The sequence below is a fragment of the Acomys russatus genome, chromosome 13 (genome assembly GCF_903995435.1).
Source record: "Acomys russatus chromosome 13, mAcoRus1.1, whole genome shotgun sequence".
NCBI classification, from domain to species: domain Eukaryota; kingdom Metazoa; phylum Chordata; class Mammalia; order Rodentia; family Muridae; genus Acomys; species Acomys russatus.
This window is the reverse complement of record NC_067149.1, coordinates 1,056,065-1,069,984: the sequence shown is the minus strand read 5'-3', so window position 1 is coordinate 1,069,984 and position 13,920 is coordinate 1,056,065. Positions and strand designations below refer to the sequence as shown.

Sequence of the window (13,920 nt, the reverse complement as noted above, 5' to 3'; positions counted from 1 at the left end):
TGAGGGTTGGGGGGCAGGGAAGGAAGGGGAAACTGTGGTTGGGATGTAATACATAAGACAAAAAATTTTTAAAGGAAAAGGAAAAAGAAAAAAATTCCCTAGATCAATTGGCCTACGGCCATATCTACGGGAGTTCATCTTGATTGTTAATTGATGTAGGAGGGTCCAGCCCACTGTGGGCAGTACCATTCCCTGGGCCAGTGGTACTGGGCTCTGTAAGGAAGTTAGCTGAGCCTGAGAGACCAAGTGAGCCATCACAACAGCATTCTCTGTGGTTGCTGCTATGCTTCCTTGGCTGAGAGAATTCCGTGGTCAGAGGCACTGCTGCAAGACAAGCAAGCAGGCCTGCCTTTAAGATCCTGCCTGAGTTCCTGCCCTTGCTTTTCTCAGTGACAGATGGGAATCTAGAAGTGTAGGCCAAATTCTTTCCTCTGCAAGGTTGCTTTTGGTCAAAGTGTTTTCTTTTTTTAAGGTGCATTTTTATTTTTTAATTCCTCTCTGTCTCTGTTTCTGTCTGTCTGTGTGTGTGTGTGTGTGTGTGTGTGTGTTGTTCAGGTGCCTTCAGAGGACAGAAAGAGGCATCGGATCCCTAGAACTAGCATTACAGGTGTTGTGAGCCACTTGATCCAGATGCTGAAATTGAACCCAGGTCCTCCTCCAGCAAGTGCTCTTAACCACTGAACCATCTCTGCAGCCCTAGTCAGAGCATTTCATCACAGGACAGAAGTAAAACCAAACAGACCACAAGAAGCAGACACATTAACAGTCTAAGGGCATGTGTGACACTTACAACCCTGAGGATGCTAAAGCAGGTGACCTGAGAGTATTGGGACATTGAACATACGTGACTCTGTGTGTGTGAGGGGGGACAGGTCTCCCCTGGTGAGAGAGAGACAGAGAGAGACGGGGGAGAGAGGGAGGCAGGCAGGCAGGTCTCCCCTGGTACTACCCAGCTCCAACTCCCAATGCCATTTTTACCCAGAAACCTTCTAAGCTTGACTCTCGAGCTCTTCCCCATGGAGAAAAGTGTGCACACAGCAGCCAACACAAACAGCTGCTGTGCTTGTCAGTTAGCTTTGCTCTAAATTAATGAACTGCCATTCTGGCCTTACACCAGGCTCCTGTGAGTTTAGTCAGCACATAACAACTTACCAGGGTTTGATCTCTCCCAGCTGGCGCAGCCCCTGCTTTGCAGAGGATCAGCCTTGAACTCCAGAGACCTCGGCAAGGCCTCCCTCCCTGGCACAGCTGCTGAGCACCACAGGTGGGAAGGGGTCAGGGCGGGTAGGGCTGGAAGAAGCTGCCCATTGCTTTAGCCTGGGCTGTCAGTTGAGAACCAGGAGCCTGTGTGTTTGCAACTTCCCGGCTATTTATAGTGTGCACACCGAGCTGTCCTCACACATACCAGGGATGGGCCTCCAGGAGTTACCCATTCTGGGTCCCCTGCTAGGAGCAGCTGAAGCAAGCAGCTCTGGGAAACTGGAAGAAAAAGGAGCTGAGCTTTCATTGAAGTCAACCTGGGGGTGTCCATCATAAAGACTTCTTGGAAAAGCCATGAAAATGACTTTCAAGCTAGTTCTGAATTAATTCATACATTTAAAGGATTCTGTGTGTGTGTGTGTGTGTGTGTGTGTGTGTGTGTGTGTGTGTGTGGGTGCGCGCGCGCGCGCTCGCGCCTGAGGTCAGAAGAGGGTGGTGGATCCCCTAAGCTGGAGTAACAGGTGGTTGTGAACTTTCTAAAATGGGTGCTGGGATCTGAACCCTGGTCCTCTGTAAGAGCAGCAAGTACTCTTAGCGACAGAGCCACCTCTCCATGCCTTGAATTATTTATGTCTTACCTACACCATCCCAGTACGACCAGAGCTAATGCTGGGAGCACTCAACATTAGTGATTGCAATCCTCTAAAGAGTGAGTCCTCCCTATCCCAAACTTGGTAAGCAACATCTTCTAAGTAAAAGAGGAAGAGGGGTTGTCACTACTCTGTTGTTCAGAAGATGACCGGAGACTCTTGGAGGTTTAAGCCACTAGCATTTAAATTGCACCAATAAAAGTTCAGAGCTAGGATTTGGCAATTCAGTCTCTTTATGACCAAACCCACATACTTTGCACTTTGACCCAGGCTAGTACCGTACAAGGGAAAGGACACTCATGTCTCATCCTTCACTCAGCAAGTCTTGGTCAGTGGGGTGGCTTAATAGGAGGTTCACCAGGGATCACCAGGAATGATGCTGGTGGCACCCAAATCTCCCAACAGTAATTATGGCAATCCTCCATAACCAGTGAGTCCTCCTGATCCACTGCCATGTGCTCAGCTCTCTGTAAAGTGCTGCAGAGAGATGATTACGACCACTTCCATCCTCAAAGAGCATACACACAGCAACAAGGCTTAAGCAGCGGGTGTTGGCAGGTAGACTGGAAGAGGGTCGGAACTGGACAACCAGGAAACAATCCAGGTCAGATGCCTTCTCAGGCCTATGCACCTTCTCTCAGTGCCAGTCTGTGATCTGTGCTGCGAGGGCCTCCCACATGAACAAACTGAGGCTGAGAGAGAGGTACTCACGCACAGCACCTGGCCTCCAGTTCCAGATAGAATTTCCTCTCAGATACCAAATCCTCGGCTTTCCCCACTTCAACACTTAGGGTCTAGACAGAGGGCAGTTTTGGATGACGACAGGACTTCTGAGAAGTCACACGAGAAGTTGGGAGGTGAGGGGGTCCCTCCTGCCCCCAGAACCCACACCAAGGGGATATCTCCCCCTACCACTTCATACTCAGCCACTCACCCCATTAGCCACCTGCCCCCCACCCCACCAAATGAGAGGATTTACTTACGTATTCTTTAATGTCCTTAGACTTCACAGCCTTGTAGGAGTAATATGCAGGATAAAGGGTGCCGAAGAGAAGCCTAGAGAGGTGAGACAGGAAAACGGGGAGATGTGATTTCATCCACCCTGTTTGATAGAAACCACACAGCATCAGTTCCAGGGGGCTGTTCTCCAAGTCAGGGGTGTGAGTCCCCTGAAGGTTTCATGTTCACAGCTAGATTGTTGTTAGAAACACCTTCTCCGGAGACAGCCACCCACACTATGGATGACTCCTTGGGATGCTGATCCCCATTGGCAGCTCCACAAAGACTATAATCATTGCATTTGACCTCAGCATCTTGCAGCCAGCATAAGCTTTTGTAATCTCAAATCTAATCAGGTCAACCTCTCCTCCCACCAGCATCCCTCCACTCTGTCGTCACTTCCTTCTTCCTGCTCTTCAGATGCAAGTAAATATTACCCCAGCTGGCTGACTGTATTTCAGCTCTCACTGGGGTCAGTGATTAACTCTCAGACCTGCATCCGAGACCCATCAGCAGTGGGAAGCTCCACCGCCCCTGTTCTCGCCACCTTACCTTTGCCAATGCTGCTTTCTTCTGGAATCTTCCCTACCCATCCATCAGACCCCAACTCCCACCTGATTCCCTGGGCACTTCTCTGACCTCCCAGACTGGGTCAGCCTTAGCATCATGTACCGTATCAGGGGTTCTTTTACTTTCGGCTGACGGCCATCGCACCAGTGAACTGTAAATGGCCCGAGAGCTAAGAACATTTTTTGAGGGCGAAGATCTTGGCTCAGCCTTCTGAGCACTGGGATTACAGGCATGCAACACTATGCCGGAGAACAGGTGTTTAAAAATATTACATTTATTCATTTGTGTATGTATTCCAATGGGTACCATGACACACATGTGGTAGTCGGAGGACAATCTGTGGGAGTCAGTATATTCATTCCACGATGTGAGTCCTAGGGATTGAACTCAGGTCATCAGGCCTGGCAGCAAGCACCTTTACACACCAGCCCAATACACTTATGTTTTTGAGACAGGGTCTCACTATGTAGCCCTGACTGGTCTGCTAGTTTCTATGTGTACCAGACTGGCCTCAAACTCAGAGTTCCGGCTGCTTCTGCCTCCTGAGCTCTGCGATTAAAGGTGTGCACCACCACACACAGCCCAACAGGTATTTTAAAATGTACAAACAGAGTGTCAGACCTACAAGAGCCTCATACTTTTGATCAAATGGCAAAGCCACTTGCAACTGTCACGTCAGTGCAAACTGACTGGGTACAAGAGCCACACAGTGTCAGGTCTTACAGGCACTGGAAAACTCAGACAGAACTTGGGGTTTCACTTAAGGAACCTGCCTTGTTAGAAGGGATACCATGCAGAAGATACCCAAAGCCAGTGCCCATGAGGTGTTTAGAAGTTGTCTAGAGAAGAGATGCAATTAACTAAGAGGGGGCAGCTTTACCAGGAGCACTGTGGCTGGAGGGACAATGTCCATGGAAACACAGAAGTAACAGAACCAGGTCAGTTCTGACATTGAAGATAAAGATGTGTGTGTGTGTGTGTGTGTGTGTGTGTGTGTGTGTGTGTGTACAAATGTCTGTGTCAAGTACTTTTACAAGCCTTATATATCTTAGCCTACTCTGGTCAGGGAATCCTCCCTAACATATGGCCCCAAGTCTCAGATAGGCTGGCACTTGATTGCCCAGGGTCTCATACTCATTAAAGAAGAGTAAAGCAGGGGCTAGAGACAGATGGACCAGCCTCTTTCAAGCTTGATTTCCTGTCACCATTGACAGAATGAGAGGTATAAGAAGCTAGGTAAGCAAGAAGAGGGACTAAATTAGGATGGAAGAGTAAAAGTTAAGATGGCAGTGGGAGGGAAGGAATTGAAGTGGGCATAGTGGTGATGCTGGGCATGGTGAGTGATGCTCAGCATGGTGCTGATGCTGGGCATGGTGCTGATGCTGGGCGTGGTGCTGATGCTGAGCATGGTGCTTATGCTGGGCATGATGCTGATGCTGGACATGATGAGTGATGCTGGGAGGGGTGGTGATGCTGGGCGTGGTGCTGATGCTGGGCGTGGTGATGATGCTGGGCATGGTGGTGATACTGGGCGTGGTGCTGATGCTAGGCATGGTGGTGAGGCTGGGCATGGGGCTGATGCCAAGCATGATGCTGATGCTAAGCATGATGCTGATGCTGAGCATGGTAGTGATGCTGAGCATGATGCTGATGCTGGGCATGGTGGGTGATGCTGGGCATGGTGGTGATGTGGGCATGGTGCTGATGCTGGGTGTGGTGGGGAGTGACTAATTCTAGCACTTAAGAGGCAGAGTCAGAAAGATTGCTGCAAGTTGGAAGTCAGCCTGGCTTACAGAGTGTGTCTCAAGCCAGCCAGGACAACACAGAAAGACCCTGTCTCAGAACACAAAGCAGGGCTGGAGAGACTGCTTCAAGTCTGATGACCTGAGCTTGATCCCAGGGACCCAAGTGACATAAGGAAAGAACTGACTCCTCCCTCTTGTCCTTTGACCTCTACACATGCACCACAATGCCCACATGCCCATCCCCACACACTAAATAAGTAAATAAACGTGATTTTGAAATAAGAAGGTGGGCCAAGGAGTGTGTGGCCTGCCTGAGGGGCCCCAGACTCAGGTACAGGTGACCTATGGAGGAGGTCTCTCCAACTACTCTGTTCCTCTCTTGGCCTGTCCCACTCCTAAGGATTCTTGGGGATCAGAGGGTACTTCCTTCCTAGCTGAGGCCTTTTCCAGCCTCGTCACTGTACCTCCTGACTGCACCCCCCAACCCCTCACCCGGATATCAGGCTCCTCTCCCTGTCCTACCTACTGCACTGTCACAGCTCCCTGCACTTTCTCTTCCCTGTCTTTATTCAAAACACTTAGGCAGCCTCTCCAGGCTCTGTCTCTCCCACAAGATGGGGCATTCCTCAGAGCCAGGTCCCGTGCTTGCTTTATTTGTAGCTGCATTTCTGTTCCCTGGCATGGAAGAGAGTGTCCGGCAAAGATGTGTTCACAGCATCAAGTTCTAAACAGTGGAGACATCAAAGTCAGCACCTTCTAGGGGACACCTGTGACCTTGCACTGAGTTCAGGGCAGTGAGGTGCACACCAGACAGCACCAGGCTGAATCAGCAAGGCCCCAGGCACAATGCCAGCAGCTCTGGGGAAGTAAACATGCTGCTCCTTGGGCACAGATGCCATGGTTGTTAGCCACGTCTGCTAGGCTGGTTTCCAGCTCTTGTTCAGAGGCAGCATCACACAAGCAGTGGATGATGGAACCGGGGCCTATTGAGTGGCACATCCGTGAACTCCAGTGAGCCGCAACACCCCCTTAGTGGCCAGAGCTGAAAAGCTCAAGGGGTACCTAGCCAGGGAGGCCTGGGCTCCCTCAGACAGCCTCTTAGGACATGAACCGGTAACCAGCACCCCTGCCTGGGACCCGTTTGGCAACAGAGGGTCCCTCCACGGACACATTCACATCTGAGACTCTACAGACCCGAAAACACTTCATCTCCCCAGGGAAGAGAGACTGGGACTAAAAGGGCTCATTCTCAAGAAGTAATGAGTAAAGCAGGTCTGAGCTGAAGGGGTTGGCATTTATGTCTGTTTAAACCATGAGCTATTCTGAGAAGATTTAGGCAGGGAGAATGCGGGGGGAGGGCACAAACCCAGGCCTCGTGCCTGCCAGCCAAAGGCTCTACTACTTAGATACACACAGCCCAGCCCTTATGCCTGCTGGAGACCAAATGCCTCTTACCAGGCCATCTTCCAGGGGCTCCCCCTTGCCTAGACCCCAGCCTCACAGCTGCCCCTCTCTGAGCCTCAGATTGGAGTCCCCGGTGGTGGCCAGCTAGCCTCACCTGCCTGGCAGCTCTTTCTGATGCCCGAATCTTAGTGCCGCGTCTCTTTTCAGTTCCACAGGTGTTTTGTGTCCTTTGACAGAATCCTTTAGGATCCATCTCAAAAAACGCTACCCCAGTGAATCCTTCCCACTGCCCCCTCAAGCTTCTCCACACACTACCCTCTAGTGTTGATTAGTTTTTGAGACAGCATCTCATGAAGCCAAGACCTACGCTCTGTAGCTAAGGATGACCCCCCACTTCCTGAGCTTCCTGCTTCTACCTCCTGAGCGCTGGGAGTATTGGCTAGCATCCCCAGCCTGCTTGTGTGATGCTGGAATGAACTCAGGGCTTCATGAATGCTATTTAAGCTCTCTACCCACTGAGCTACGTCTTAAGCCCAGACACTCTTTTTCTCTTTTTAAATCCTTCCACTTACCAGCTTAGTTTTATTCTTTAAAGATTTGCTCATTTTTATTTTTGTTTGTTTGTTTGTTTTTTTGAGACAGGGTTTCTCTATGTAGACTTGGCTGTCCTAGACTTGCTTTGTAGACCAGGCTGGCCTCGAACTCAGAGTGATCCGCCTGGCTCTGCCTCCCGAGTGCTGGGATTAAAGGCGTGCGCCACCATGCCAGGCACTCATTTTAATTTTATCTGTGTGAGCCCACAGGTCTGCATGCATACTCTTCATGTGACTGGTGCCTGTGGGAGTCACAGTCCCTTCACTTTTCAATAATCAGATCTACTAGCCGGGGACCCAGCTCTCAACACATGAAGCATCTCATTCCAGGAGGCACTTCACAGTGTGGACACTGTGTAGCATCTTCTACTATGTGATGCAGGACCAGTTGGCAGCGCCGCACCAATTTCTACCTCTTCCTGCAGGTGTGAGCATTCTAATGCTCCCCGTTCCTGTCAGAACAACTACATCAGACTGAAACTTCCTCCAGTCTGATGAGTGTGAAATGGTACCCTTGTTGACGTTTCCTCAAATACATGTACGTCAACTTTTTAAGACGATCGCCCAAGGGAGCTGCTTAGCTGGCCGCTCACCGCCCTCTATACAGTCACCCTTCGAGTGATTTTTAAGGTCTTCTGAATTATGAGTATGGGTCTTGTGTTGGACGTGTGCACTGCAAACACCTTCCCTAACACCAAATCTAGTAGCTTGGCCCACCATGTCTTTTATTGTCCACAAGTTGGGCATTTTATAAAAATAAATACACAGATCTTTGACACATGTTTTGGTCTATTTTTAAGAGGGACTGGTCACCTTTTCTTATAAAAGTTTTAAGCTTTTGAGGACCGACAGATAGCTCGGTTAGCAAAATGCTTGCTATACAAGACCAGGACCGGGCTTGGATGTGCAGCACCATGTAAAAGCCTGAGCTTGGGGGCTGGAGAGTCGTCTCCACAGTTGAGAATTCACATAGCTCTTGCAGAGGACCTCAACTCAGCCCCCAGACCCACCCCAGGTGGTGCGCAGCTGCACATAACTGCAGCTCTAGAGGAACTGATGCATGCATTGGTACTTGAACTCATACAGGTATCCCACATCCTATTTATGCATGATAATTTTTTTAATCTTTAAAAAAATGTAAAGCTGGACACAGCAGTGAACACCTGTAATTCAGTTGCTGAAGAGGCATGAGGAGAGCTGGATCAGAAAGTGCCAGGTTCAGTGAGAGGTTCTACGTCAAAAACTAAGGCGGAGAGGGCCAGGGGAAGAGCTCTGGGCAGCACAGGTATGCACATACACACACACATGCAAACATATGTACACACACAAATGTGTGCAAACATGAAAACATGCACACACACGTGCCCGCACATAAATATGCACACACATACAAACATGTACACACATAAATATGCACACACATACAAACATGTACACATACTCATTTCAAATGCTTGCTTTTCCACTACTAGATTTTAATTCATCTGGAATTTATTTTCTATGTGACATGAATTGGGGATTCAATGCTATTCTTTTCTGCTTGAACCCCAAATGTCTCCAGCACGTTTGCTGAACCCCTTCACATTGTTGTGCAGCACTACCCTGTCAAATGTAAAGTTCTTGAAATATTACAGTTTTATTTTTCAGCTCTCTGTTCCACTTTCTAACATGGTACCTTAATAATAACCATGAACTTGATAATCAAAGCTTTGAAATAAATCCTGATAGTCTCAACTTTTTCCTGGGCTACTCTTGGCACTTCGTTTTTCTTTCTTTTTTAATAATTTATTCATTTTATTTTATGAGCATTGATTGTTTTGTCTGCATATATGTCTAGTGAGGGTGTCCCTGGAACTGGAGTTATAGACAGTTGTAAGCATCCACAAGTGTGCTGGCAATTGAACCCAGGTCCGCTGGAAGAGCAGCCAGTGTCCTTATCTGCTGAGCCATCTCTCCAGTCTGGTTCTTTGTTTTTCTATATAAGCTTACATTTGTTTGTTTGAGGAAAGGTCTCACATAACCCAGACTGGTCTAGAAACTAACTCCTGATCCTCCTCCCTCACCTCTAAGTACTGGTATTACAGGTGTGAGCCACAGGTTTGTGTGTGTGTGTGTGTGTGTGTGTGTGTGTGTGTGTGTGTGTGTGTAGATCTAAGTCATAAAACTAGATAGAAAGGGGACTATGGAGAAGAAAACGGCCTTAAGAGAGGATGGGGGAAGATAGCAGAATGCATGTGCCATGAAAACAGAGTGGGGACTTTCTCAGGGCAGGGGGTGGGGCTGGGGAAGAGAGTAGGAGATTAAGAAAACAGAAATTTATGAAGTGCTAGGAGGAAACCCATTGGTTTGAATAGCCATCTAAAAGCTTAAAACGAACACTAAAGCTTTGGGTGGAATCCATACTCATTAGTGAGCTGTGTGTGCACACCTCCAAAAACGGAGAAAGACGATTTGATGTCGGCCTCCACACTGAGATAACCAAGACATGGTGACATCAGAAGTCCTCGGTGTGACCCAGCAACAACTCACAGAAATCATGACATCATAGTCCCGAGAATCTCAGACACAATACGAGGCCAAGATGCTCCTATGAAACCCTGGCTTTCCCATACCTCCACAGGGAACATCCTTGCTCACGAGGGCACTAGAAGCTTCTGCTAGGCGGAGCTGCCCACTGTGAGCATGGCGCTTCGAGTTCCCTTGGCACAGAAAGCCACCTGGTCCTTGGTTGCCGTGGTCCCCACCCTCGGGCTTCTATTTACCCGTCAAGATCTTCCTACAGGCTGGAGCAAGGAAGCAGGGAGCACAGCAGGCCTGGCTCCCCTGTGTATTTGGCTCTCCAGAGATTTCTTTGTTGAGTGTTTACTACACAGGAGAAACTATGCAAACTTTTCAACAAACAGAATTTCTAACCTTTATTGAAGAAGAGTATCACTGTTTTTCTCCTAAGACAGGTGAAGCAATGAAAATGTGGTGAATTTAAATAACTCAGTTTCACAATTAGGCAAGGTGCCAACTCCAGCCCAGGCCAGTGTGACTCTACCACCCATTTCCTCACTACGATGAGGTACCTCCCTCCTGACTCCGCACTGTATAACTCGGTACCTGCAAGTGGTCCCCAAGTTTAGGAAAAAGGAAGAGAAAGAGAGGGGGAGTGTGGTGCTGGAGACATAACAATGGCTGCTCTTGGAGAGGACATAGGGTTTGGTCTCCGGCACCCACACTAGGTGGTTGGCAATCCGTAACTCAGCCGGGCATGATAGCGCACCCCTTTAATCCCAGCACTAGGGAGGCAGAGGCAGGCGGCTCTGTGAGTTTGAGGCCAGCCTGGTCTACAAAGTGAGCCCAGGACAGTCAAGTATACACAGAGAAACCTTGTCTCAAAAAAACAAAACAAAACAAAACAAAAACAAAACTAAACAAAACAAAAAACAGACAACCCGTAACTCTAGTTTGATGGGATCTGACATCTTCTTCCAGCTTCCTCTGGCACCTACACTTATGTGGCACACATGCACGCATGCATGCATACACACACGCGCACACATGCATGCGTGCACAAGTAAATCTTTTTGTTTTTAAATCAGAGAGAATGTTGCCAACTATCTTTTACCAACCATCTCGTCTAGCATGAGTCTTCTTTGGCCCCGTGTTAAATGCTGACTTCCTGGCACTACACAGCATACGACTAGTGTCTAAGCACATGAAGGGTCACCCAAGCGAGCTGAGCTCATCTTGGCAGGACAGAAAGAGGGCATGTCCTTCTTGGTGAGCGTGGTATGTGCTCCTGCCAGCCTCTGTCTGCAGCCCTCCTCCTCCCAGAATGTTCCAAATGCCTGCTCCTCTCTACAGATCCTGACCGACTAATGGACACACAGTTCTCCCTAGGCTAGCTCTGTCACATGCAGTGTTCTGCCATCTGCTCCTCTGATCTGGGTGACAACCCCTAAGATGCCAAGACGCCTGAATTCCTTTCCCCATCCACAAAGGAAACTCCAAGCTTCAGAGTGAGGGGCGCTGCTGAGACCCGCCCCCAGCTCTGTAAGGAGAAAACCCAGGCCTCTTATCTCCAAATCATATGCAGCCTCTGAACACAGAGGGAGTTACTGCTCAGAGCTATGTTCATTGTGTCTAAAGGGAGAAAAAAGCTTTAAATTGGATTATGGAAATGCTCCCAAACCAATTTAGGAGAACACCAGCCCAGAATGTCTGACGTAAGCAGGGACCAGCACTGTAACTTCTCAATTCCCGCAGTTAAACTGCATAAGCCAACCCACCCACTCCTGCTCAAGGCTCAGAATCGCTTTTCATTTTTGTTTTGAAATCTAAATTGTAGGGGGCTCTGTTCTTAAGATGCTTGCTTGTTTGTGGGTAGACAGAGGAGGCTGGGCTTGGATGGCAGGCCTGAGTTTGAATCCCGCTCAGTGCCTAACTAGCTATGAGACTGGAAACTTGTCTCTTTGACTGTTTTGCATCCGTTTCCTTGACTACAACGGCAAGAACAAAGACTCAGAGCAGCCACTGTGGAAGCTAACGGAGGAGGCTGCAGGAAAAGCTTTGATACCCCAGACAAATAGCGTACGACTCACAGCCACTAGTTTCTTTCTCTATTATTTCCTCTCAGAAATAGTAATTTCAAATGCCAATTCTTTTAACCACGAAGCCCTTTTCATTCACCAATTAAGCACTTACTGGGAAATGGTGCGGTGGGTAAAGGCACTTGTCCTATAAACCTGACAACTTAAGTTCCTCCCTGGAATGTGAGATGTGGTGGTGTGGCATGTGCAGTCCCAGCATGCCTGCTATGAGATGGGCTAGAAGCACAGGGGCCAGGTAACCTACAAATACGCAGCACAGGAGGGAGGGAGCTGACTTTGAAAAGTTATCTTTTGCCCTTCACATAAGCATCATGGCATAAACACACACACACACACACACACACTCCTGCATACAGATGGCTACACCTGCATACAGATGGCTACACACACACACACACACACACACACACAGACATACACTCCTGCATACACAGACGGCTACACACACACATTCTTGCATGCACAGGTGCCTACATATTCTCTCTCTCTCTCTCTCTCTCTCTCTCTCTCTCCTGCATACACAGATGCCCACACCACACTCAGCTAAAAGGACCACAGCTGTTTACTTCAGCAGACTTCCTTTAAAGGCCTCACTACTTATATGTTTGGGGAAAGAGAAAAACTGATGGGATCCTGTCTGTACCCTTAAAGGGGCAGGGGAACTTTGGGGAGCTTTCTAAACTGGACTTATGGTTTAAATAGGTATGGCCCCCCATAGACTCCTGTGTTTGGATGCCTGGCCCATAGCCAGTGGCATAATTAGGAGGTAGGCCTTGTTGGAGTAGGTGTGGGCCTGTTGGAGGAAGTGTGTCACTGTGGGGGTGGGGTTTGAGGTCTCCTATGCTCAAGCTACTCCCAGTGTGGCTCACAATCTCCTTCGGCTGCCTGTGGATCCAGACGTAGAACTCTCAGCTTCTTCTCCAGCATCATTTCTGCCCACATACTGACATGCTTTCCGCCATGATGATAACGGACTGAACCTCTGAACTGTAAGCCATCTCCAAATTAAATATTTTCTTTCTCAGGCTCATAAAACCATGAACGTAAATAATCTAAGGGAAAAAAAAAGAATAGACGGAGTCCTGCCAAGGAGCTGGATTCAAGTGGGATCCTGAAAAAAGGTAGAGAGGTGGCCAGCGTGGAACCAGCGTGGATGGCAGCAGAGGTCCTCCCTTCGAGCCATCAGCACATGACCAGCGTGGACGGCAGCAGAGGTCCTCCCTGTGAGCCATCAGCACACAGTCAGCGTAGACGGTAGCAGAGGTCCTCCCTGCGAGCCATTAGCACATGACCAGTAGGAACTGGTGTGCCCACCTGTTGTAAAAACACTCACTCTCCAGCCAGCAATACATGCCATGCCATGTGCTCTTCCACCATGCCAAGTCGTGCTAGGCCGATGTAAGGGGAGGTAAGTACTCTAAAAGCAGCGAAAGCAATGTAAGCAGTGTTTGGCACTGTTCTGGCTCCAGCACGGCAGAGCCGGAGGAAGGCCTCTGCCTTATGAACCCAGAGCCCTCATGTTTTATGCCGACTTTCAGCTTCCCTTGCAGCAAGTTTCACCCATCAATCAGACACATCTGCCCAGGTATGAATCCAGCCCTTCCATCTCCTCACTCCCTATGCCTTTGAGCCTATGACATAATGTGAAAACACTGCAAAGTGAGGCTAGTCTGATCTGATGGGTTCCGTTGCTGAATTCCTCTTCTGTTAACATTGGTACATGTCTGTAAGCCCATTGCTGAGGCGGCTGAGGCGGGGGACTATATAAGTTGGAAGTCAGCTTGCACTACATAGCAAGATTTCTTCTCAAAATCATCATCATCATCATCATCATCCAAGTCAAGAGAGTAGCATGCAGCTCACCTGCCCCAAACGATCCTCACAGAGATAGTTTCACACCTGTGTTTACAGCAACACACTTCACAAGAATAGAAGCAATACAAATGTGCACCAATGGATAAATGAGGAAGCAAACTTTGGAATATGTGTGGAGGGTGTTAATGTATTCAGCCTTCAAAGGGAAGGGAATTCAGACACAAGCTACAGCCAAGAGGACATTACACTAAGTGAAATAAGCCAATCAGAAAAGGTAGATCCCCAGTGAGTCCACCTATAAAACTTATCAGAACTGTCCTCTGCTTACCTAAATAAGTTAAATTCA

General features: G+C 48.6%; 1 protein-coding gene across 2 annotated transcripts in view; it reads right to left on the bottom strand.

The window, feature by feature from the left end:
* Positions 1–2,962, bottom strand: part of Reep1 (receptor accessory protein 1) — a 57,727-nt gene extending 54,765 nt beyond the window's left edge. For both annotated transcript variants that reach the window (XM_051154703.1, XM_051154702.1), the window contains exon 1: positions 2,834–2,962. In XM_051154703.1, the coding sequence (XP_051010660.1) occupies positions 2,834–2,947 (114 nt within the window). In that variant the 5' untranslated portion in view covers positions 2,948–2,962. The remainder of the gene's footprint in view (positions 1–2,833) is intronic.
* Between the last annotated feature and the right edge of the window lie 10,958 nt (positions 2,963–13,920).